General features: G+C 47.4%; 2 protein-coding genes across 5 annotated transcripts; both read right to left on the bottom strand.

Moving 5' to 3' along the window:
* Positions 1-138: 138 nt before the first annotated feature.
* Positions 139-18,267, bottom strand: LOC128088164 (acidic mammalian chitinase-like). Of its 4 annotated transcripts, none has more exons than XM_052698422.1 (11): positions 18,208-18,267; positions 17,620-17,649; positions 16,986-17,187; positions 16,554-16,610; positions 16,290-16,455; positions 16,065-16,189; positions 15,553-15,661; positions 15,245-15,430; positions 14,971-15,090; positions 14,722-14,863; positions 139-471 (listed from the first exon to the last, which is right to left on the bottom strand). In XM_052698422.1, the coding sequence occupies exons 1-11, from the start codon at positions 18,230-18,232 to the stop codon at positions 203-205; spliced, it is 1,431 nt and encodes a 476-aa protein (XP_052554382.1). In that variant the 5' UTR covers positions 18,233-18,267; the 3' UTR covers positions 139-202. The 4 variants fall into 4 exon arrangements, with proteins under 4 accessions (XP_052554382.1, XP_052554383.1, XP_052554380.1 ...); XM_052698420.1 differs by lacking the exon at positions 139-471 and adding an exon at positions 7,263-7,619; XM_052698421.1 differs by lacking the exons at positions 139-471; positions 14,722-14,863 and adding exons at positions 7,263-7,619; positions 7,973-8,114.
* On the bottom strand, positions 8,368-21,209 carry LOC128088203 (acidic mammalian chitinase-like). The gene is made up of 9 exons (XM_052698482.1): positions 18,590-21,209; positions 11,302-11,840; positions 10,663-10,692; positions 9,924-10,125; positions 9,502-9,558; positions 9,238-9,403; positions 9,013-9,137; positions 8,800-8,923; positions 8,368-8,673 (listed from the first exon to the last, which is right to left on the bottom strand). The coding sequence occupies exons 2-9, from the start codon at positions 11,324-11,326 to the stop codon at positions 8,368-8,370; spliced, it is 1,035 nt and encodes a 344-aa protein (XP_052554442.1). The 5' UTR covers positions 11,327-11,840; positions 18,590-21,209.
* Between the last annotated feature and the right edge of the window lie 2,325 nt (positions 21,210-23,534).

The following is a 23,534-nucleotide window of genomic DNA, read 5'->3' as shown; positions in this document are numbered from 1 at the left end:
AAAGATACTGGAATTAAGTCTACCTTCGGGATTTGAGCCCATCCCACAAGTGTAAAAACTGAGAACGAAGGAGCATCAAAATATTACAGGCAAGATGAGTCCAAGCAGCACGCATTTTACTTTTGCAGAACGCTTTATTGACCATTATTATTCCATGGGATTCATTCAGAGGGGAGAGCTTGCTCTCACAGAATGGGTGGCTTCATGCCCAGTTGCAGCAGGAGCAGCTGGAATCAAAGACGAGACCGGCCTGGCACGACTGCGTGAAGGTTTCGCCATTATTGCAGTTGTAGAACTTGCTCTTGTTGGTTGGATCTGCGTAGATGCCGTTGGCCTTGCCAGCACAGAATGCACTCCCACCTGAGCTGTCGGGATTGCTGCCGGAGCTGCCACTCTCACTCCCGCTTTCACTTCCTTGCGTATTACAGAGAACTGCGGTGGTGGTAGGACTGGGCGTTGTGGGCACACAGCCTGCGAGAAGAGCAGGAAAAAGCTTATTTTATTGTAGGCAGTTTCTCAGCTCTCCTTTTCTGCTGCTGGCATCAGCAGAAGAGCGACTAAACTTTGTCCCCCTCAAAGTCTGGCTGGGTTCACTGTTGGCCTTTGAAATATCGGGACCCACACGTAAGTTCCAATCTCACACTTTCATCCCGGGGACGTAGAGTAAAGGGGTGTTTCCAGCACAATCTCCTGCTGTGGTTTCCACAGAAGAAGTGTGTCCACCAAGGCCTTACAAGTGAAAGTTCATGGGCTTCTGAAGCTCTGCACCAGCAGCAAGCTAGGGGATCCCCTGCAAGCAAGCCCCACCACTCAGGTTACTCACTGCTGCTTTGAAGACCAAGAGCATTCTTCAGGGTGGTAATCAGGGGATATCTGCCCTGTTTACAGAAAGTGCCAGTGAAGTCATCCATATCAAGGGCCCAAACCATAGCACCGCCATAGTTGTTCTTCTTCAGCCAGTCAACCTGTGCAATGCCAGGGGAGAATGAAATGACTGTTTGTCCCAAGACGTGCTACTGCAGAAGGGCTCCTGCTCTGTCCTTAGTGCAGCTGCACCTCCCACCCACTGTACCTTGATGTTGAAGCTCTTGATGTTGTCATAGCCAACCCATTCACTGCTCTTGTAGGCATAGGGCACATCCTGGGGAGCATCCCAAGCCTGGGTGGCCCCAGAGTCCAGGAAAGTGCAGATCTGGGGAGAAAGGGAGAAGGGGGAATTTTCTTGAGTATCATGCTGCGTGCAGCAGCCATTCAGAAAGTTGCATGAATCCTTTCTATGAAATTATTTGAAGTAGTATCACAAAAGTGATATTATACACACCTCATAGTAAGCCAGCGTCCCAGCCTCCTGAGTGTAAGGTCCAGCAGGTCCTGGTCCTGAAGTCGGAGCTCCGAGACCATGATTAGATGGGTTTTGCAGTCTGAAGGTGTTTCCATAGGCTGGGAATCCCACAACTAGTTTCTCAGCTGGGGCACCATTGCTTTTCCAGTAATTCATAGCATAATCCTGTTAAAAACAAAACAAAACAAAACAAAACAAACAACAAAAAAACCCTGAATTGCAGTCTGTGCAAGGTTTGGTAGACAGGATGGTGAATTCTTGCATTATTGTCACTGCTCTGACCACAGTGCTAACCATTCTTACACGGGCTCCTAAAATACACTTACAACATTGAAGTAGATATTGTCACCAGTGTCACTTGGGCCTTGGTATAGAGGGCTGTTCTCCCCTGTTTGTGTATCCCATGAGCCATGGAAGTCGTAAGTCATCACATGAAAGTAGTCCAAGTACCTGCAGAGAAAGGTTGCTGTGTCTGCACCCTGGCCAGTTCCATCACGCAGACCCAACTGTTCCTTCACACCTGGCCAAGGGCTGAGGCAAGTTCCTCCTGCAGAGGGGGGAGGCAGAGCACAGCGCAGGGTGGGATTTGTGCTGAAGTTATGGGAGCTGAGAGATGTTGTCTGCTGGCTCGGAGTGGCTGGAGCCCACCTGCTGTTGCCCTTCCCTCCCTCAGCTATCCATGTCTGCCCCAAACAGGCACTGCCTGCGTGGCCTTCTTGCCCTGCACAACAGCGTGGGGCTGCTCAGGCTCGGGATGCTCAGGATGGGCTGTGCCCAATAATGGCAGGAGGAGTGCTGCAAGAAATCTCTTGAAGGAAGCTCTGGAAAGCATACCAGAGAGTTTGCTACTCACTTTCCAAGCTCAGCAATCTGGTAGCCAGCCTGAATGTTGGAAAGTCCTGCAGCAACAGCAGCCGTGATCATGAGACGGGGCTTGTTCACCTGCTTGGCTTCCTGCTCAAAGGCAGCCAGCATTTCCTGCAGGATGACCACAAACGGCTCAGCGTGAACCCCAGTGGGCTGTGGTCAGAGCTGTGCAGATCGGGGGGCCTGATCAAAACCTTCTGTTGTGTCCTACCTGAACCAGGACGGTGAAGAGAGCTTTGTCCTGAGAAGAGCTGCCCCTTGATCCAGGGTATTCCCAGTCAATGTCCAGCCCATCAAATTGGTACTGGCGCAGGAATTTGATGACGGAGTTGATGAAGGTCTGGCGGTTCTCAGGAGTGGAAACCATTGTGGAGAACCTAGGGAAGCAGAGAAGGGCAGAATTGAGGCTTGCTTGGTGCCTCTTTTTGTAGTTCCTCTGTTGCAGGGAAGGAAATGGTTTGAACTTACTTGGCTGTTCCAAAATTCCATCCTCCAATAGAAAGCAAGGTCTTCAGGTTTTTATTCCTATAGAGGGAGGGACATGAACACGTTTCACTGCAAAGAATGGTTCAGTATTGCTGTTTCCAACTTCAGACCAAAGACCAACACGAAGCACAGTGCTCCTGCTTTTCTGCAAAGTGGCTGCTGCAGCTGCATTTGTAGGCTGTGATGTCGTGGAGTGACACCCAGGCAGTAAGTCGGGAGCACTTACTGATGTGACTGATGTTCCTCATCCCCGGAGGATCAATGCTGGCAGCCTGGCCAGCCTTATCTGCCATCACTGTCTCCAACTCTCCTCAGCACCCCAGTGCCAATGCAGGGAATGGCTGCTGTGTAATGGGCAGGTCCTGAACCAGGATTAAATGATACCTGATGCTGTCAGTACGTACTGATTTTTCAGTCCATTGAAGGATTTGTAGAGGGTCTCATCATTCCATTCAATGGTTGTGATCTCATTGTTGGACATCCCAGCAAAGGCGTACAGCAAGTGGGTGCACAGACATGGGTCGATGTTATCAGGCATGAAACTTCCCAGGCCCGGTCTGTATTGAGCCCAGTTGGTGAAATAGCATGACAGCACATAGGCAGTGCCTGCAGGGAAATAGAAATGGGGTAGTGAGGGAAGAATACAGAGAGAATGTGTTCCAAATGCTGTCAGACGTGCACGCTGTCCATGTAACACGAGGCCATGTTAGTTCTTATTACCACCCTTCGTACCACTCAGTCATCCAGCACTGGCTTGCGACCTATGTGAAATCTGATCTGAAATGACTGGGCAGTACTTCCTTGCAGACAAGAGTTCAGAGAAAGGGAAGTGGGACTGGTTGGTTGTGAGCCGTCTCAGCAAAATCATAATTCATTTCTTTCCTTCTTTCTTTGTTTCCATAAACAAGTCTACCTAGGAGCCTCTTGCATACTGATTGATCAGTATGAATCAGGGATGTTATGGCTGCTGAGTCTCTTCCCTAAACTCAGTCTTTCTCCCTTGCTGCCAGGTGAGGACGAACAGAGGCAGAATGGATCTCCAGTGAGGCACTCAGAATGAGGAAGGTTGTTTTTGTGTCTGCTGTACTGCTTTCTTCACCTGTCTGTGAAAGTCAAGCACAGCCTTTCTGCATAGCCACAGAATGGCTGCACTCAGACTTCATTAAAGCTGAGCAGGAAGGGACTAAGGGGAAACTTGTGTGAAGGCAAGCAGCATATTTACACTTCATGCACTCCATGCTTCATTAAAGCGCTGTCTGCAGAGACACAACTGCTGAGTGCTAAGCAGCCTTTGAGTCCTCCCTGTCTTGTAAAAGAGTTAGCCAGTGAGTCCATTCCAGGTACAGATGCTGAAAAACGTTTGGTGGAGCACGTACCTATCTGGGCATTCAGCAGGAGGGCCAGACCTTTGAAGAAAAAAATGTAGGATTAGTCCTTGAACTGAGAAATGCAAGGCACAACTGGGCTGAACCCAATGTAACTTGTGCCCCAGGTCACTTTGAGGAAAGGGGAAACTGTGGTAAAGAGGTCATGTGCCACTAAAATATGAAATGTGCCACTAAAATATGAAATTGAATTTGTTTGTGATCGTTTTGTTTCCTTGAGTAACATACAGGAACATGGATTGTTCAGCACAGGTCTGCTGAGTGTTCATTTGGAAATGGGTACAATTTGTGGAACAATTTCATGTAGAAGCATAGAAAAGAAGCTGGATAGCACACATAGAGAATTTTGAGATTTTGTGGTTTTTTCCTTTGCTTTGTTCAAAAAGAAAATGCCAATTTCAAATAACAATGAACCATATTGATTGTGAATGCATAAAGTATCTTCTCAGCCGTACTGAAAAATCTAACAATCCATCCTGAAAGCTACTGTTATATTTTTTTCCTTTGAAAGGAATGCGCAAACTCTTGAGTGCCATAGCATCTCTCTTTGATCACCTGGTGTAAAAGTGAGAGAGCCCTGGCACTTGTCATAAAGGCAGAGAAGAAGTTTTGAAGCAGGACTTACCGGTAAGCAAAACGAGCTTGGCCATCTTTGACCAGAACTGATCTGCTGCAGACTTTTCTCACTTTTATATGCTGCTCTCACTTCTTGCAAGTCTTGTCAACAAAGATGCTGAAACATTATTGGGCATTATTGGGCAAGATTAGATTACCTTTCTTAGAAATTCTCTTTACCACGACAGACTTTGCGTCGATATCAGCGATTATGCAGAGCAGATGCCTGAGTGTTCAACCTTGTGCTGCCATTGTGTCTGCCCAGAGGCAGCAGGTGCTGCCAAACCTGGGTGCTTTACAAGGGTTTGGTCTCCTTGGCTGGGGGTCGGAGAGGTGAGACTGAGCAGAGCTTGGACCTACAGCAGCGGAGGGCTCAGGAGCTCACTGCTGTTGGCAGGAGGCTGCTCAGGATCCTGGGGCTTCTTGGTCTGACTTCTCCCTTGCCTGTGCCACTTCCCCTGCTGTGAGTCGAAGCTTTGTTCATGGTAAGATGATGTGAAGGTGGTTCAAGGTGGGTTTCAAGGCGGTTGCCAAGACTTGCTGCAATGGGAGCCCTGAAAATGCCCACAAAGTTGTCCGTGTCACGTACTTGTTCTGAAACCACGGACCTGCCTTAGAAGCTCATTAGGCTGCAGACGTGCAGTATGGAGGAGTGAGATGAGATACGGTGGATGATTGACTTTGGTGCTTTGCCAGGGTGCGGGATGGCACTGGCACAGCCTTGCACCCACCCACCGTGAGGTGTTTCTAACAGTGACTGCCAGCCAGCTCTCTAACAAGTGCTGCATTCCAGGAAGGCCTCAGCCATGCTGTCCATGTTAACTCTGGGGCACCCAGGGCAATGCTTTGGATATGTTTTGTTCTGCCTGCCCTTGCTACTGAGATTAGGCAGGTCAGTGTGGAAGGCTGACCTGGGGAGAACTGTAGAGGTCAGTGAAGTGGAACAGTACCTTTTGGATAACCCTGCCCTTACCCTTATCTGGATACAGAGATATGGTTATCAGTCTCCTGATACAGGGTGGTTCGAGCTGGCAGCCAATACTGGCATTTGTGCTGATGGAAATGTTCCGTGGCCATGTGCCATGTTTGCAGTGCAGAGGCATATGCTGGGTAGATGAGCACTGTCTATATGCATGATATATCTGGCTTTGTATTTCTGCGTGAAGTAAAATTGCTTTAGGTCATATTTGCTGTTGAGCTTGTATAAATGCATTCAGAATTTAACTTCTGGATGTCAGAAGCAAAAATGAAAACCTGGGGAGAGTAATGCTCGTCTTCAGCTGCTGCTCTTAGTTTCCTCACTGCAGACAGGCAATGTTGTACCACCTCAGAGAAAATCTGTTGCCAGTCTGGTCCTCCTTAGTGTGAAGTGATTTTCTTAGAAATTCCTTGGGACTTTTCCCTTGGTAATTTACCCTTCACATATCTACACAGTCAAAAGCTGCACATGTACATCTTGTGTCTATGCTGTTAGAGCTCATGCAATCATCAGTGTCTGGGCATAGCCTAGAATTTTCTGTGCACAAGGTTATGCCCTGGGAGATCTACGACTTCCCTGTATACTAAGGATGGTTTCTGGTTGTTTTTTTTTTTTTGTTTTTTGTTAGGTTTTTTTTTTGCCAGTCTGCTAACCCAGCAGTACTGAAAAGCTGACTGCTTTTCTAGCTTTCTCTCTGCTTCCCAGTCTGTTTCTCTGAAAAACTTTCGTGACCACTAAAAGTGAGACCAAAATGGCTTAAGAACGTCCACATTCTTGCCAAGATGCGGCTCTGGCACTTTGAAATCTGCTGGTCATACCTTAACTCTCAGATGAAATGCTGTTCTTCTCTTGCTCCAATCACATAGCCTTTTCTGCTCTGTCATTTGTCTTCAGGAAGCATCTGATGCTCCTTCCTTGTGGCTCAAAAGCATTTTTCAACACCATTTGCATCAGGGGAAATGCAGAAGTGCCTGATCAGCAACATTTAAGTCTTTTCTCTAAATATGCATCTTTTAAATAAATCTTAGTTGTAAGAAAAGGAAGAATAGTGTTGTGATCCATGCTTTGACCTATTGCAATGGGAATGAGGCTCCCCTATTGCTGAGGGCATGCAGTGGACGTCTGGGGCTCCAGGGCACATCAGGAGTGTGTGTGTAAACTGTACATGCTCATTCCTGCACTGGTGGGGGAATCGCTGCAGCTGTTTCAGCGCCAAGGCACAAGAGCTGCAGGACCTTTGAAGAATGATGTCTTTGGAAGGCAACTTTTCCAGAAGGGGAATGCTTTTTTTTTTCCCTAGGCCAAAGGAAAGGCCTTGCACAAGGGCTTCTGGAGAGCCAGGCTCTTGGTTGTTGCTGCCAACTTGCTGAGAGCGCTCTCTCATGGCACAGCATGATCTGCCCCGTCCCCTCTTCCTGTTGTTTTTCCCTCTCTGACTGACTGCTCCACTGGGAAAGTAAGGAAGCCCTGGGAAACGCCAGTCCAGGGCTGTTGAAATGCCACATCTGGATTTGGGCCGTACCCTGGGCATGGATGTAAGCGCTGAGAGAACAAAGATTACGAGCCAGATGAGTCCAAGCAGCACGCATTTTACTTTTGCAGAACACTTTATTGACCATTATTATTCCATGGGATTCATTCAGAGGGGAGAGCTTGCTCTCACAGAATGGGTGGCTTCATGCCCAGTTGCAGCAGGAGCAGCTGGAATCAAAGACGAGACCGGCCTGGCACGACTGCGTGAAGGTTTCGCCATTATTGCAGTTGTAGAACTTGCTCTTGTTGGTTGGATCTGCGTAGATGCCGTTGGCCTTGCCAGCACAGAATGCACTCCCACCTGAGCTGTCGGGATTGCTGCCGGAGCTGCCACTCTCACTCCCGCTTTCACTTCCTTGCGTATTACAGAGAACTGCGGTGGTGGTAGGACTGGGCGTTGTGGGCACACAGCCTGCGAGAAGAGCAGGAAAAAGCTTATTTTATTGTAGGCAGTTTCTCAGCTCTCCTTTTCTGCTGCTGGCATCAGCAGAAGAGCGACTAAACTTTGTCCCCCTCAAAGTCTGGCTGGGTTCACTGTTGGCCTTTGAAATATCGGGACCCACACGTAAGTTCCAATCTCACACTTTCATCCCCGGGGACGTAGAGTAAAGGGGTGTTTCCAGCACAATCTCCTGCTGTGGTTTCCACAGAAGAAGTGTGTCCACCAAGGCCTTACAAGTGAAAGTTCATGGGCTTCTGAAGCTCTGCACCAGCAGCAAGCTAGGGGATCCCCTGCAAGCAAGCCCCACCACTCAGGTTACTCACTGCTGCTTTGAAGACCAAGAGCATTCTTCAGGGTGGTAATCAGGGGATATCTGCCCTGTTTACAGAAAGTGCCAGTGAAGTCATCCATATCAAGGGCCCAAACCATAGCACCGCCATAGTTGTTCTTCTTCAGCCAGTCAACCTGTGCAATGCCAGGGGAGAATGAAATGACTGTTTGTCCCAAGACGTGCTACTGCAGAAGGGCTCCTGCTCTGTCCTTAGTACAGCTGCACCTCCCACCCACTGTACCTTGATGTTGAAGCTCTTGATGTTGTCATAGCCAACCCATTCACTGCTCTTGTAGGCATAGGGCACATCCTGGGGAGCATCCCAAGCCTGGGTGGCCCCAGAGTCCAGGAAAGTGCAGATCTGAGGAAATGGCAAGGAGAGGGAATTTAGTAACTGTCCCATAGAAATGGGTGGCTGGAATATTCCATGAATCCATGGGATAAAATTCCTTTGTAGGAAGTTTTGAGACCATACTTGGCTGCCCAGGTGTGATGAAACACACATACCTCATAGTAAGCTAAGAAACCAGACTGCCTTGTGTAAGGCCCAGCTGGCCCAGGGCCCGATGTTGGTGCCCCAACAGCAGTGTTGGAAGGATTCTTGAGGATGTAGCTATGTCCATAGGTTGGGAATCCAACCAGGAGTTTCTCAGCTGGAGCACCATTGCTCTTCCAATAGTTCATAGCATAATCCTAAAAAAAAAAGGCATCCTTGTTAAACTTGTGCCCTGAATTTTAGGTTGTAGGGTGAATTCTTAAGCCTCTTACTGTTGGTGCAATTACAGCAGTCTGTGGGAGAGATTACTAAAGTGTACTTACAACGTTGAAGTAGATGAGGTCACCAGTGTCAGCGGGGCCTTTGTACAGAGGGCTGTTCTCCCCTGTTTCTCCATCCCAGGAGCCATGGAAATCATAAGTCATCACATGGAAATAGTCCAAGTACCTGATAGTTTTAATGGCACAATTTCTCTTAATTGCTCGAAGGAAGACTATTCAAGTAATAAAAACTGTATTGGAGAGTTTGCTACTCACTTTCCAAGCTCAGCAATCTGGTAGCCAGCCTGAATGTTGGAAAGTCCTGCAGCAACAGCAGCCGTGATCATGAGACGGGGCTTGTTCACCTGCTTGGCTTCCTGCTCAAAGGCAGCCAGCATTTCCTGCAGGATGACCACAAACGGCTCAGCGTGAACCCCAGTGGGCTGTGGTCAGAGCTGTGCAGATCGGGGGGCCTGATCAAAACCTTCTGTTGTGTCCTACCTGAACCAGGACGGTGAAGAGAGCTTTGTCCTGAGAAGAGCTGCCCCTTGATCCAGGGTATTCCCAGTCGATGTCCAGCCCATCAAATTGGTACTGGCGCAGGAATTTGATGACGGAGTTGATGAAGGTCTGGCGGTTCTCAGGAGTGGAAACCATTGTGGAGAACCTAGGGAAGCAGAGAAGGGCAGAATTGGGGCTTGCTTGGTGCCTTTTTTCCCCTTCCCCTCCCTTTCCAGTGTGCTGTTGTGGGAAGTGGGAACTTACTTGGCTGTCCCAAAATTCCATCCTCCAATTGCCAGGAGGGTCTTGAGATTTCCATTCCTGCAAAGGGAAGGACATGAACACGTTTCACTGCAAAGAATGGTTCAGTATTGCTGTTTCCAACTTCAGACCAAAGACCAACACGAAGCACAGTGCTCCTGCTTTTCTGCAAAGTGGCTGCTGCAGCTGCATTTGTAGGCTGTGATGTCATGGAGTGACACCCAGGCAGTAAGTCGGGAGCACTTACTGATGTGACTGATGTTCCTCATCCCCGGAGGATCAATGCTGGCAGCCTGGCCAGCCTTATCTGCCATCACTGTCTCCAACTCTCCTCAGCACCCCAGTGCCCATGCAGGGAATGGCTGCTGTGTAATGGGCAGGTCCTGAACCAGGATTAAATGATACCTGATGCTGTCAGTACGTACTGATTTTTCAGTCCATTGAAGGATTTGTAGAGGGTCTCATCATTCCATTCAATGGTTGTGATCTCATTGTTGGACATCCCAGCGAAGGCGTAGATCAGATGGTCACAGAGGCACGGGTCGATGTTATCTGGCATGTATTTTCCCAGGCCAGGCCTGTATTGAGCCCAGTTGGTGAAATAGCATGACAGCACATAGGCAGAGCCTGCAGAGAAATAGAGGAGGTGGAGCGGGGGGAGAAGAGAGTAAATAGGCGATGCTGATGTCCTGTTATGTATGCTGACCAGGTAACTGGCTGCATGACATTTCCTGTAACCATCTTTCATGCTTCTCAGTATAGCCAACACTGCCCTGGGCTGCACTTGCTGTAAATTAAGACATAAATGAAATCTGATCAGAAATGTTTGTGCAATGTTTGCTTGGGGCTAAGGATTTCAAATAAAGTGATGTAGGGATGGTTATCCTTCTGGGAACTGGCTCCCTAAGGTCAATAAGGCATTTCCCTCTTTCTTTGTTTGTACCCTGAAACTCACGAATCAGGGTGGTTGTGGCTGCTGTGTCTCTTTCCCAAACTGAGCCTTTCTCCCTTTGGTGAGGAAGAACAGACGTAGAACAGATCTCCAGTGAAGTGCCTGGACCGAGAAGGCTGCTGGTGTATCTAATAAGCTGCATGCCTGCCTTGACTGTGTGTGCCAGTGCTAAGAGGTGTTTGGTGAGCAGTTTTGGGGTGTGAAGCACATACCTATCTGGGCGTTCAGCAGGAGGGCCAGACCTTTGAAAATCAAAGTGAAGGATTAGTCTTTGAAATAAACATCAGTGCTGAAAGAAGCAGAAATCATTTGATAGGTACACTGTTATACAGACAATAAAATTGCTCTGTGCCAATATTTTAGATCAGTATGAACCCAACAAAAGTTCAATCTGAGGTCACAGTTCATTCTGAGGGAAGCGAATGTGAGGAAAAGCTTATGGTCATTAAGATCTCAGTATGCTGCTCTGGTTAATTCCTTCAGTAGGTGATGATTCCTGTGAATATAGCTGAAATAACAGAGACTACAGGCAAATATGGACAGTGATAGCTCTTTTAGCAAGGCAGTTTTTATCCCTAGAGTGTTACGTCTTGGTCCAAGGTTATGTTTTGGTTAAAGAAATCAACTGAATAAAGAAATTGCATATCTAAGGAAGAAGAAAACACCAGAGCACTCCAGCATATAAACAACCTGAAAATGCTGTATTGATTTTCCTTTGAATAAATAGAAAATGCAACCTCTTGATTTCCATTGAACCCCTCTTCTATCACCTGATGTAAAAGTGAGAGAAAAGTGAGAGAGCCCTGGCACTTGTCATAAAGGCAGAGAAGAAGTTTTGAAGCAGGACTTACCGGTAAGCAAAACGAGCTTGGCCATCTTTGACCAGAACTGATCTGCTGCAGACTTTTCTCACTTTTATATGCTGCTCTCACTTCTTGCAAATCTTATGTCAACAAAGATGCCCAAACATTGCACAAGCTGGTAAAGATCAGTATCATTAAAATTGAGATACCAATACAATAGACTTCAGGACTTCGCTTGGAGACCCAAGCGTTATCACGGTCCACCATGCTGTGATGCTGCCTGAGCAGTGGAAGAACAAGATTAGATGACTTTTCTTGGAAGTTCTCTTTACCACTAGAGACTTTGTGTCAATATTGGCATTACACCAGAGTAGATACCTGAAGTGTTCAACCTTGTGCTGCCATTGTGTCTGCCCAGAGGCAGCAGGTGCTGCCAAACCTGGGTGCTTTACAAGGGTTTGGTCTCCTTGGCTGGGGGTCGGAGAGCTGAGATGAGCAGAGCTTGGACCTACAGCAGCGGAGGGCTCAGGAGCTCACTGCTGTTGGCAGGAGGCTGCTCAGGATCCTGGGGCTTCTTGGGCTGACTTCTCTCTTGCCTGTGCCACTTCCCCTGCTGTGAGTCGAAGCTTTGTTCATGGTAAGATGATGTGAAGGTGGTTCAAGGTGGGTTTCAAGGCGGTTGCCAAGACTTGCTGCAATGGGAGCCCTGAAAATGCCCACAAAGTTGTCCGTGTCACGTACTTGTTCTGAAACCACGGACCTGCCTTAGAAGCTCATTAGGCTGCAGACGTGCAGTATGGAGGAATGAGATGAGATATGGTGGATGATTGACTTTGGTGCTTTGCCAGGGTGCGGGATGGCACTGGCACAGCCTTGCACCCACCCACCGTGAGGTGTTTCTAACAGTGACTGCCAGCCAGCTCTCTAACAAGTGCTGCATTCCAGGAAGGCCTCAGCCATGCTGTCCATGTTAACTCTGGGGCACCCAGGGCAATGCTTTGGATATGTTTTGTTCTGCCTGCCCTTGCTACTGAGATTAGGCAGGTCAGTGTGGAAGGCTGACCTGGGGAGAACTGTAGAGGTCAGTGAAGTGGAACAGTACCTTTTGGATAACCCTGCCCTTACCCTTATCTGGATACAGAGCTACAAGCATTGGTCTCCTGATGTAGATTTGAGCTTCTAAAAATAGGCTTATTTCCAATGCCGGTAAAGATAAAAAGCTGGAGCAGCTGATAAGCACAGGAGATGGAAGAGTTTTGAGGGACTCTTTTTCATTTCTGCACATTGGAGGCAGCTGTAATGAGAGCCAGTAGTGCTGAGGTGCAATGAGGGCTGATGTGCCCTTGGATGTAAGGCTCCCACAGGGGACTTGCTGCAGCATTTCAATTCTGCTTCTCAGGGAGAGCTGAAGTGATGTGTGGAGCTGAAGCGCTGCACCTGAGTGAACTGCAGCCCAGGCACGTGTGATCGAAACATATCTGTGGTGGGAACAGACTGTGAATGCATGCAAGGCTGTGGCTTTGCTATTTTTAAGCAAATTCTTCTTTTGCGTGGCTCTGGTATGAAACACTTGGTTCTTGCTTCTACCGTGTAGCCCTTCTTGGCCTGTGGTTTGTTTTCAGGGAGTATCTGATTCTCCTTTCCTGCATCCCAAGAGCAGAAGTGTTTAACTGACATTTTAAAGACAACATTGCATCGTGGAAGGACAAAAATGCCTGAGCAGAAGGAAAGATCTCCCCTGGGGTATGGGAATGAGGCTCCCCTATTGCTGAGGGCATGCAGTGGACGTCTGGGGCTCCAGGGCACATCAGGAGTGTGTGTGTAAACTGTACATGCTCATTCCTGCACTGGTGGGGGAATCGCTGCAGCTGTTTCAGCGCCAAGGCACAAGAGCTGCAGGACCTTTGAAGAATGGTGTCTTTGGAAGGCAACTTTTCCAGAAGGGGAATGCTTTTTTTTTCCCTAGGCCAAAGGAAAGGCCTTGCACAAGGGCTTCTGGAGAGCCAGGCTCTTGGTTGTTGCTGCCACCTTGCTGAGAGTGCTCTCTCATGGCACAGCATGATCTGCCCCGTCCCCTCTTCCTGTTGTTTTTCCCTCTCTGACTGACTGCTCCACTGGGAAAGTAAGGAAGCCCTGGGAAACGCCAGTCCAGGGCTGTTGAAATGCCACATCTGGATTTGGGCCGTACCCTGGGCATGGATGTAAGCGCTGAGAGAGAACAAAGATTACGAGCCAGATGAATCCAAGCAGCACGCATTTTACTTTTGCAGAACACTTTATTGACCATTATTATTCCATGGGATTCGTTCAGAGGGGAGAGCTTGCTCTCACAGAATGGGTGGCTTCATGCCCAGTTGCAGCAGGAGCAGCTGGTGTCATTCATGAGGTCTGCCTGGCACTTTAGCAAATAATTTTTGATGTTAAGTATTGGTAGAAGCTCTTGTTGAATAAGTGTGGATCACTTCACCAGCACAGAATCTGCTCCCATTGGAATTACTACTTCAGTACTTGCTCACAAAACCGTTTCCACTTCTACTTCTGGTGTTAGGAGCTGCAGGGCTTGAGGACTGGATTGCTAATAGGTCAGACAGCCTGAAAGGAAATCAGGAAGGCATTTTCATAGAATCACAGAGTCATGGAATCATGAATTGGTAGAATGGCTTGTGTTTGAGGGGAACTTAAAGATTGTCTGGTTCCCAACTCCTTGCTGTGGGCAGGTTACCATTAGTCAAGTTTACCAGGGCCCCATCCAGCCTGTCCTGGAGCTCCTTCAGGGATGGGGCATCCACAGCTTCTCTGGGCAATCTTTTCCAATGCCTCACCACCAGTAAAGAATTTCCTTCTAACATCTAACCTAAATCTCCATTTTCTTAGCTTAAAAACTGTTTCCCCTTGTCCTGTCACCATCAGACCATGCAAAATGTCTGTGTCCCTCCTGTTTATATGCTCCCCTTAAGTACTAGTAGGCTACAATGAGGTCTCCTTGGAACCTTCTCTTCTCCACGCTAAACAAACCCAGCTCCCTCAGTCCTTTATAGGAGAAGTGCTCCAGTTTCTGATCATTTGTGGCCTTCTCTGAACCCTCTCCAACACCACTATGTCTGGGAACCCAGGCCTGGATGCAGTAATGCAGATGGGGACGCACAAGAGCAGAGTGGAGGGATAAAATCCCCTCCCTCGCCCTGCTGTCAGCCCTCTTTCCGTGCAGCCCAGGATACCGTTGGCCTTCCAGGCTGCAAACACACACTTCTGGCTCACATCTAGACATCCACTGTCGGGACCCACAAATCCTTCACCTCAGGGCTGCTATTAATTCCTCCTTTTTCTTTGCCAAAAGTGGATATTTCCAGTAAGCATCCCTACCTTCCCTCATTTCCTTCCCTCTTTTCATGGTCCCTAGGTGCTATTAGCACAGCTTTTTGTTGTTGACATGTTTTTAACAAGCTCCATGCTGCTCAGGTTACTCACTGCTGCTTTGAAGACCAAGAGCATTCTTCAGGGTGGTAATCAGGGGATATCTGCCCTGTTTACAGAAAGTGCCAGTGAAGTCATCCATATCAAGGGCCCAAACCATAGCACCGCCATAGTTGTTCTTCTTCAGCCAGTCAACCTGTGCAATGCCAGGGGAGAATGAAATGACTGTTTGTCCCAAGACGTGCTACTGCAGAAGGGCTCCTGCTCTGTCCTTAGTGCAGCTGCACCTCCCACCCACTGTACCTTGATGTTGAAGCTCTTGATGTTGTCATAGCCAACCCATTCACTGCTCTTGTAGGCATAGGGCACATCCTGGGGAGCATCCCAAGCCTGGGTGGCCCCAGAGTCCAGGAATGTGCAGATCTAGGAGGAAATGGCAGGGAGAGGGAATTTAGTAACTGTCCCATAGAAATGGGTGGCTGGAATATTCCATGAATCCGTGAGATCAAATGCCTCTCTAGGAAGTTTTAAGTTTGTTTCTGTTCCTGACTGCAGAGATGTGGTAGAACACACATACCTCATAGTAAGCCAGCAACCCAGCTTCTCTTGTGTAAGGCCCAGCTGGCCCAGGGCCCGATGTTGGTGCCCCAACAGCAGTGTTGGATGGATTCTGGAGGTTGAAGCTATGACCATAGGTTGGGAATCCAACCAGGAGTTTCTCAGCTGGAGCACCATTGCTCTTCCAATAGTTCATAGCATAATCCTATTAAAAAAGCATGTTAGTTCATTCTGTGCCCAATTTGTAGGCTTTAGGATGAATACTTAAATATCTCACTGGCTAAGCAACCACAGTGGTCAGTGAGCAGACTTCCAAATTGTACTTACAACACTGAGGTATACATTACTGCCACTGTACAGAGGGCTGTTCTCCCCTGTTTGTCCATCCCCAGAGCTGTAGAAGTCGTAAGTCATCACATGAAAGTAGTCCAAGTACCTGCAGAGAAAGGTTGCTGTGTCTGCACCCTGGCCAGTTCCATCACGCAGACCCAACTGTTCCTTCACACCTGGCCAAGGGCTGAGGCAAGTTCCTCCTGCAGAGGGGGGAGGCAGAGCACAGCGCAGGGTGGGATTTGTGCTGAAGTTATGGGAGCTGAGAGATGTTGTCTGCTGGCTCGGAGTGGCTGCAGCCCACCTGCTGTTGCCCTTCCCTCCCTCAGCTATCCATGTCTGCCCCAAACAGGCACTGCCTGCGTGGCCTTCTTGCCCTGCACAACAGCGTGGGGCTGCTCAGGCTCGGGATGCTCAGGATGGGCTGTGCCCAATAATGGCAGGAGGAGTGCTGCAAGAAATCTCTTGAAGGAAGCTCTGGAAAGCATACCAGAGAGTTTGCTACTCACTTTCCGAGCTCAGCAATCTGGTAGCCAGCCTGAATGTTGGAAAGTCCTGCAGCAACAGCAGCCGTGATCATGAGACGGGGCTTGTTCACCTGCTTGGCTTCCTGCTCAAAGGCAGCCAGCATTTCCTGCAGGATGACCACAAACGGCTCAGCGTGAACCCCAGTGGGCTGTGGTCAGAGCTGTGCAGATCGGGGGGCCTGATCAAAACCTTCTGTTGTGTCCTACCTGAACCAGGACGGTGAAGAGAGCTTTGTCCTGAGAAGAGCTGCCCCTTGATCCAGGGTATTCCCAGTCAATGTCCAGCCCATCAAATTGGTACTGGCGCAGGAATTTGATGACGGAGTTGATGAAGGTCTGGCGGTTCTCAGGAGTGGAAACCATTGTGGAGAACCTAGGGAAGCAGAGAAGGGCAGAATTGGGGCTTGCTTGGTGCCTCTTTTCCCCTTCCCCTCCCTTTCCAGTGTGCTGTTGTGGGAAGTGGGAACTTACTTGGCTGTCCCAAAATTCCATCCTCCAATTGCCAGGAGGGTCTTGAGATTTCCATTCCTGCAAAGGGAAGGACATGAACACGTTTCACTGCAAAGAATTCAGTATTGTTGTTCAGTATTGCTGTTTCCAACTTCAGACCAAAGACCAACACGAAGCACAGTGCTCCTGCTTTTCTGCAAAGTGGCTGCTGCAGCTGCATTTGTAGGCTGTGATGTCGTGGAGTGACACCCAGGCAGTAAGTCGGGAGCACTTACTGATGTGACTGATGTTCCTCATCCCCGGAGGATCAATGCTGGCAGCCTGGCCAGCCTTATCTGCCATCACTGTCTCCAATTCTCCTCAGCACCCCAGTGCCCATGCAGGGAATGGCTGCTGTGTAATGGGCAGGTCCTGAACCAGGATTAAATGATACCTGATGCTGTCAGTACGTACTGATTTTTCAGTCCATTGAAGGATTTGTAGAGGGTCTCATCATTCCATTCAATGGTTGTGATCTCATTGTTGGACATCCCAGCGAAGGCGTAGATCAGATGGTCACAGAGGCACGGGTCGATGTTGTCGACTGTAAAGCGTCCTGAGCCAGGCCTGTATTGAGCCCAGTTGGTGAAATAGCATGACAGCACATAGGCAGAGCCTGCAGAGAAATAGAGGTAGGTGGTTATGAACTGCACTGAAGAGAAGATAGTAACTAAAGAAAAATGATCACAATTAGATCTCATCAGAAATGATTGGGCAGTGTTTGCTTGGGAGAAAAGAGTTCAGCGAATGCGAAGTGATTCCAGTTATCCTTCTGGGAACTGGCTCCCTAAGGTCAATAAGGCATTTCCCTCTTTCTTTGTTTGTACCCTGAAACTCACGAATCAGGGTGGTTGTGGCTGCTGTGTCTCTTTCCCAAACTGAGCCTTTCTCCCTTTGGTGAGGAAGAACAGACGTAGAACAGATCTCCAGTGAAGTGCCTGGACCGAGAAGGCTGTTGGTGTATCTAATAAGCTGCATGCCTGCCTTGACTGTGTGTGCCAGTGCTAAGAGGTGTTTGGTGAGCAGTTTTGGGGTGTGAAGCACATACCTATCTGGGCGTTCAGCAGGAGGGCCAGACCTTTGAAGAAGTGAAGAAAACAAAAGGATTTTAGTATTTGTGTTTGCAAAGTCAAAGCTCTAGTGCAAGACTGGAGTGACCCCAACATGCAGGCAGTCTAACATAACTGGGACTGCTGGTACTTTTCACTCTGAGAAAGGGAGATTAAGGCAGAGAAGTCATATATTGTGAAAGGCTTATTTCTTTATTGTTTGTGATCATTGCATTTCCTTCAATCAAAACAATTTGAATCAGCTTGATTGTTTGTTTTAGAGGTGGTGCAATTTTTAGAACAGCTTCAAGTGGAAATATAGAAAAGAAATAGAAGTAGTCCCATCCAGAAGTCTCCTACCTTGGTCAAAAACTTCTCTTAAATTTCAAATAGCAAAGAACTATATTGTTTTTTAATGTATGAAGTATAGACCCCAGCTGTACTGGAAAATATGGTAACCCTGAAATTCCCTGTTGTATCTTTTCCTTTCATAGTAGTGTGCAGTATCTCCTAATCCCCAGTATAAGAGTGAGAGAGCCCTGGCACTTGTCACAAAGGCAGAGAAGAAGTTTTGAAGCAGGACTTACCGGTAAGCAAAACGAGCTTGGCCATCTTTGACCAGAACTGATCTGCTGCAGACTTTTCTCACTTTTATATGCTGCTCTCACTTCTTGCAAGTCTTGTCAACAAAGATGCTGAAACATTATTGGGCATTATTGGGCAAGATTAGATTACCTTTCTTAGAAATTCTCTTTACCACGACAGACTTTGCGTCGATATCAGTACAGTAGATGTCTGCTCAACCTTGCGCTGCCAGAGGCACCTGGGTGCTTTACAAGGGTTTGGTCTCCTTGGCTGGGGGTCGGAGAGGTGAGATGAGCAGAGCTTGGACCTACAGCAGCGGAGGGCTCAGGAGCTCACTGCTGTTGGCAGGAGGCTGCTTAGGATCCAGGGGCTTTTTGGGCTGACCTCTCTTGCCCCTGTCACCAGAGCCTGCTGTGACTTCGTGGAAGTGGAGTGGGCTTCCTGGTGATTGTCAGTGAAGGCAAAGCAAGTCAGTTTGTGCTGGGCAGTTCTCTCACTTACTCTTGGGACTGTTGTTGGAAAGAAGGTGGGCAGAAAGCTTTAACAAAGTGCCTTCAATGGTGAGTGCGCTGCTGGCCTGAAAAGCAAACGTTTGATGGTACATTGCTAGGATAATTTCCTTTGAAGAAAAGCATTATTTCTTGGAGGCCACACACTTGGAGAGAGAGCCCAGGGACAATGCATAAATCAGGACATATTAAAACGACTTCACTTTTGTCGTAGAGGACTTTAGATTACTGTGTGAGCAAACAGTCACTGCTAAGTTCTATGTTCAGCCTTTTTTCTCTTCAACTGCCGTTACGTTCCTATCTCTGGAGCATTTTCTCTCACATCTCTTTTTACAAATTGATGATATGAAAGATAGGAAGCTCTTCACAAGAGTATCCATGTCTTCACTTGATGCTCATTTGCTGAAATGACCTGATGAAGAGAAAAGTAATGGTAGGAAAGAAGATGTAGGGCTTAACTCTTTCAGCCTGGTTGCCAAATTCTTCCTTCATCTCTTGGGAGAGTCACTCAATCCTGCACATGAAATCTCTCAATTGGGCTGGGAACAAAAAAATAAAAACAGCGAGCACTGCATGTATGGAATCATGATGATGAGCGTTTTAATGTGAAGAACTCTGAAAGTGTTAGAAATGATCCGTCCCTATCCACAAGGGACAGCAAACTTCTTTCAAACCTGTGCTCTGTACCTGGCTGGTTTGTACTTCCTGATGTGCTCTGCAAGATGTTCTCTGTAGGAGAACCTCATTTCCTTGTGAGGTGGAAACTTCGACTCTTCTGAAGAATCTGCACACTCTCACTTTGCATACAGTACAGCCTAATCTGAGAACAGCAGCATATGTTTGCAGGCCTTTTATTTTTATAAGCTAGCCTCAAAAAAGCTCTCACTGCCTAAGGATCACTTAGTTCCACTTAATTCCCATGAGGAAATTGAGTTAAAGGAAGAGGTTTCCTTTACGTGCAGATTCTTGGCTTGCAATTAAGTGAAAGCACTGCAGGAGGCAACACAAAAGCAAAACAAAAGACAGCATGTAGTTTTAAGTAAGGAAAGTGTCTTCTGGTTCACGAGAATCTTGGAAAGTTGGCGCCTTAGTACTGTCAGCAATTAATATGTCCAACAGTAGGTGTCAATGTTGCTTGCTCTTCCTGGTCACATACATAGAGCACTTTTGTAGCAGTCTTCTGGTAACGTGGAAGCAGTGTGCTTGCAGACCAAAAAGCTTAATTGCTGCTTCTCTTTTTTTAGTTGTAAATAAAGGCCTGAGATCAACATACAAATGGACTGCTTCATTCTTGGTATAGAAAAGTAACATCATTAAAGGCAAGTTTTATTTCAGTTCACTTATCCAGAGCTGTACTGCATGCATAACATGTTAGAGAGAAAGAGGAACTATTAAACACTTATGTCCAAAAACTAAACTAACCTTGAAACGTGTTAGGAGCAATGGTGTCTGCCATGGAAGGGTATCCCAGAGCCTCAGAAGGGAACTGATAAACCTGCTTTTTGGCTACCTCAAATGTCTAAATCACCTGCTTATATCTCTAATAAATAATTTAGGCTCATCTTTTGTTTCTTCCACCTTCGTCTGCCAGCACAGTAAATACTTACTATGGGGGAAGCTGGGCCTGGCTGCTCAGATTAAAGACTGACTGAATTCCCATATTCCATGCTATGTGTCTGCCATCTTTTCAACATGCCCAATTTTATTCAAGTGGCGTCAGGTGAAGCTCACTGAAATTGTGTGTCCTTGGCATACAGCCCTTATTAACTGCTTCGCTAAGACTTCAAACCATCTCAGATGTGTTTACAGTTCCCAACCCTTTCCTTCCTATTGGACACTTTTTTGCTATGGAGCAGCCCCTGGTTTTCACACTGCCACGACACAGAACCAAGCAGTCACACTGGAGTATTCATTTACAGTATTTATTACAGCAGTTCAGCAGGTTCTCCAAAGAACTGCCTCTTTTTGCTCAAAGCTCTGTGTACTTGATAAGCATTCTATCGTGAAGATCAGAGCAATTTTATCTACTTCTTCCTAGAAAACTACATCTGAACAAAGCCATCTCCTTCCCAGATGTAGTGAGCAGCTTCAGATTCCTACCCAGGGGCTGGTCGGTTTGGAGTTCAGCTCATGCTCTGAGGCCTGTAAAGAGGAATGTGCCTCCTGATGCCAGTGCATGCCAATGACCTACACCTTGGCCCTGCCTCTGCTGTGCCGTGTCAAATACCAAAGGCTTGGGAGTGTCGAAAAGCAAACAGAACAAAATCAACAACCAGTGTGTGCATAAGTGTTTGAAATAAGAAGTAACCCCTTGTTTTCACCTTGCTAAAAGTGAGGGAGATTTTGTTCTATGATTAGGACAGCTTGACTCAAGGCTGTTTTTATTTCCTACAAGGTCTTAGCTTTGACTTTTTTTTAGCTTAACCTTGCTATCTTGGCAAAAGTCTCCCTGCTTAATGTGGTTTATAATCTAAGAGAGGGATATCAGTGCATCAATGACTGCTCCACAGAGCTGTGCTGCTTCCAGTGCCCAGTCCAAGAGGTGTTAGGAGATACCTGGTCCCCTTCCTTGCCTTGGTTTCTGCTTTAGATTGAGTCTGATCACTTTGGGCTCTAATGGGATTAAGATGGAGTGGGGCTGTGGGCAGGGGAATAAAGAGCATGATGTAATTCCATTAGAGATTCATCCACAAGAGATGAGCCTGTCTGGGTTCTTTTCTCAAGAGCCTTCATGGTATTGCTGGTTCCTCAATAGCTTAGCAGCTTTTTATATCTGAGCTCTTCCTGAAGGACACCGAGTTCCCTGGAAAAACTGTCTCCTCTTTAAGAGTCTGGCCCCACATCCACTTTGGTATACGTACCCTTGCTTAAGTTACTGCCACTGTAATCCAGTGCCTGTAAATGGAGTCATGAAAAGGGATCTCTGCGGCCTCCAGGTTGTGTGACCCCTGTAGGTGTCCTTCACTGTGCAGCCCAGAGCTGATGGTGGCTGGTGTAACAGCACCCCATGCAACACGGAGACAGCTGGAATGCCTAAAATCGAAACGATTACGAAAACGATTCATTTGTTTAAAGATCTCTATTCTTATGCCTGGTTTCCCCAGTACTAACTCCTTGTTCCCGAGTCTGTCCTGCTTCACACCGTCTTTCTCTGGCATTTGATTTCCCTCCTCTCTGCAGCTCATTGACTGGAACTAAAGAACTGCTGACTTTCAGATACCAACCATTCCCTGGCTCCACAGGGGAAATTCCTCCCTTCTGCACGTAGATTCCCAGAAATACACCCTGACTCAGTGTGATTACAGAATGCTGCAGCCATTTCCCAAGCTACTTCTACAGTGTCATCGTTTATCCACCTTTTGTCCCTATGTATGTTTTATTGGGACCTTGAAGTGTCCTTTTCATGAAGAATTAGATGTAATATTGCAATAGAGCATTACACATTTTTTCCTTACATCACAGCTTTTATCTTTCCATTCTGTCTGTTGGCACTAAATAGCTGTAATTAGGCACTGTAAGCACACCCCTTACCTTCTCTGATGTTAGGAAACGCTCAAGCTTGATTTCTGCCAGTCCCGTTCCTTAAATAAATCTTGACTCCGCACTGTGAGCATCTGCCTGATGTTCCCAGGTGGCCAGGGCTGAGGGGATGAGTTCACCAGCTCTCCGTGGTGGTGGTGAACCCCAGTGAATGGTAGGGCGCTATCTGCATGTAGGAACGGGCAGCAGGGCTGGATCCTGCCGCCTACCCCGTCTGAGTTCAAGAACGATTCTGTAACCTGCCAGTAAGAAAGGCCTTCAGAAGTGGGGGTATGTGCATGGTTCAGATCCACAGGCTTGCACTTAAATATCTGTGCCCAAATGCAGGTGTGTGCAGGTGAGCAAAACACACTGAAAACAGGTATATGCATGAATGAATGTGTGCATGGTGTTATTTTAGCTATGGACATATCACACGAAGAATGCTTTGTTTTAGCTATTCTGGATTTTTCTTTCTCTATTTTTATGCAATTTATGTCACATGCAATTATTTATGGTGTGATCTTTTGAAATTTGGATTTACTAAAACATAAGATCTGAAAAATCCACTTAAGATTGGCAGGGCATATTGGAGCCTAATCTATTACAATTTATTATTTATATATATATATGTCATCACTAAGCATGCAGATCTTAAACTTCTTCCATCGGGTTTGGAAGGTTCCATCAGGCTGCCCCATGTAACAGGACCTATTTTCCCCACCTGTCTCACCCATCAATCCCCATGGTCTGCAAGGAGAGGACCAGCTGTGACTAGCTGAGAGCACTGGCTGCTGCCGTCACCAAGCAGAGGGCTGCAGTACAGACATCATCTTGCATTTGTGACCGCATTCATGAGGTCTCATCCCTCAGAATGAATTGTAACAAGGCCCCAGGAAGTTCCTTCTGGACTTGGTTTTGCTCTGAACCCTTCAGAGGAGGCTTTGCTCCCACAACAGCATCCCGTCTAATTACTTATTAAGCTCTTTTTCTGGTAGACGACATCCGCCCATTTCCAATTAATCCTTGCTCACAAGCTCAATAACCTCAGCCATCTGTGCAGGTAAGAGAGATAAGCTTGCCATTAAACATTTACAGGACATAACAACAGAGCACTGAAGCAACAGGCTGAGAGAACCCGGCAGACAGGCTGTGCGGGGGGAGCTGCCCCCCATCCTCCACCTGCCATGCTGCAACTGAAGGAGAAAAACGTCCCTATGTCTGTGTGTGATGTGGGCCATCAGGCACCAGGAAAGGGTGTTCACTCCTCTCAAATTCATGAGTGTTTCTGCGACATTAGC

The sequence above is a fragment of the Tympanuchus pallidicinctus genome, unplaced genomic scaffold, assembly GCF_026119805.1.
Source record: "Tympanuchus pallidicinctus isolate F22 unplaced genomic scaffold, pur_lepc_1.0 scaffold32, whole genome shotgun sequence".
NCBI classification, from domain to species: Eukaryota; Metazoa; Chordata; class Aves; order Galliformes; family Phasianidae; genus Tympanuchus; species Tympanuchus pallidicinctus.
Note: the sequence above shows the minus strand (reverse complement) of the source record. Positions and strands in the feature narration are given on the sequence as shown.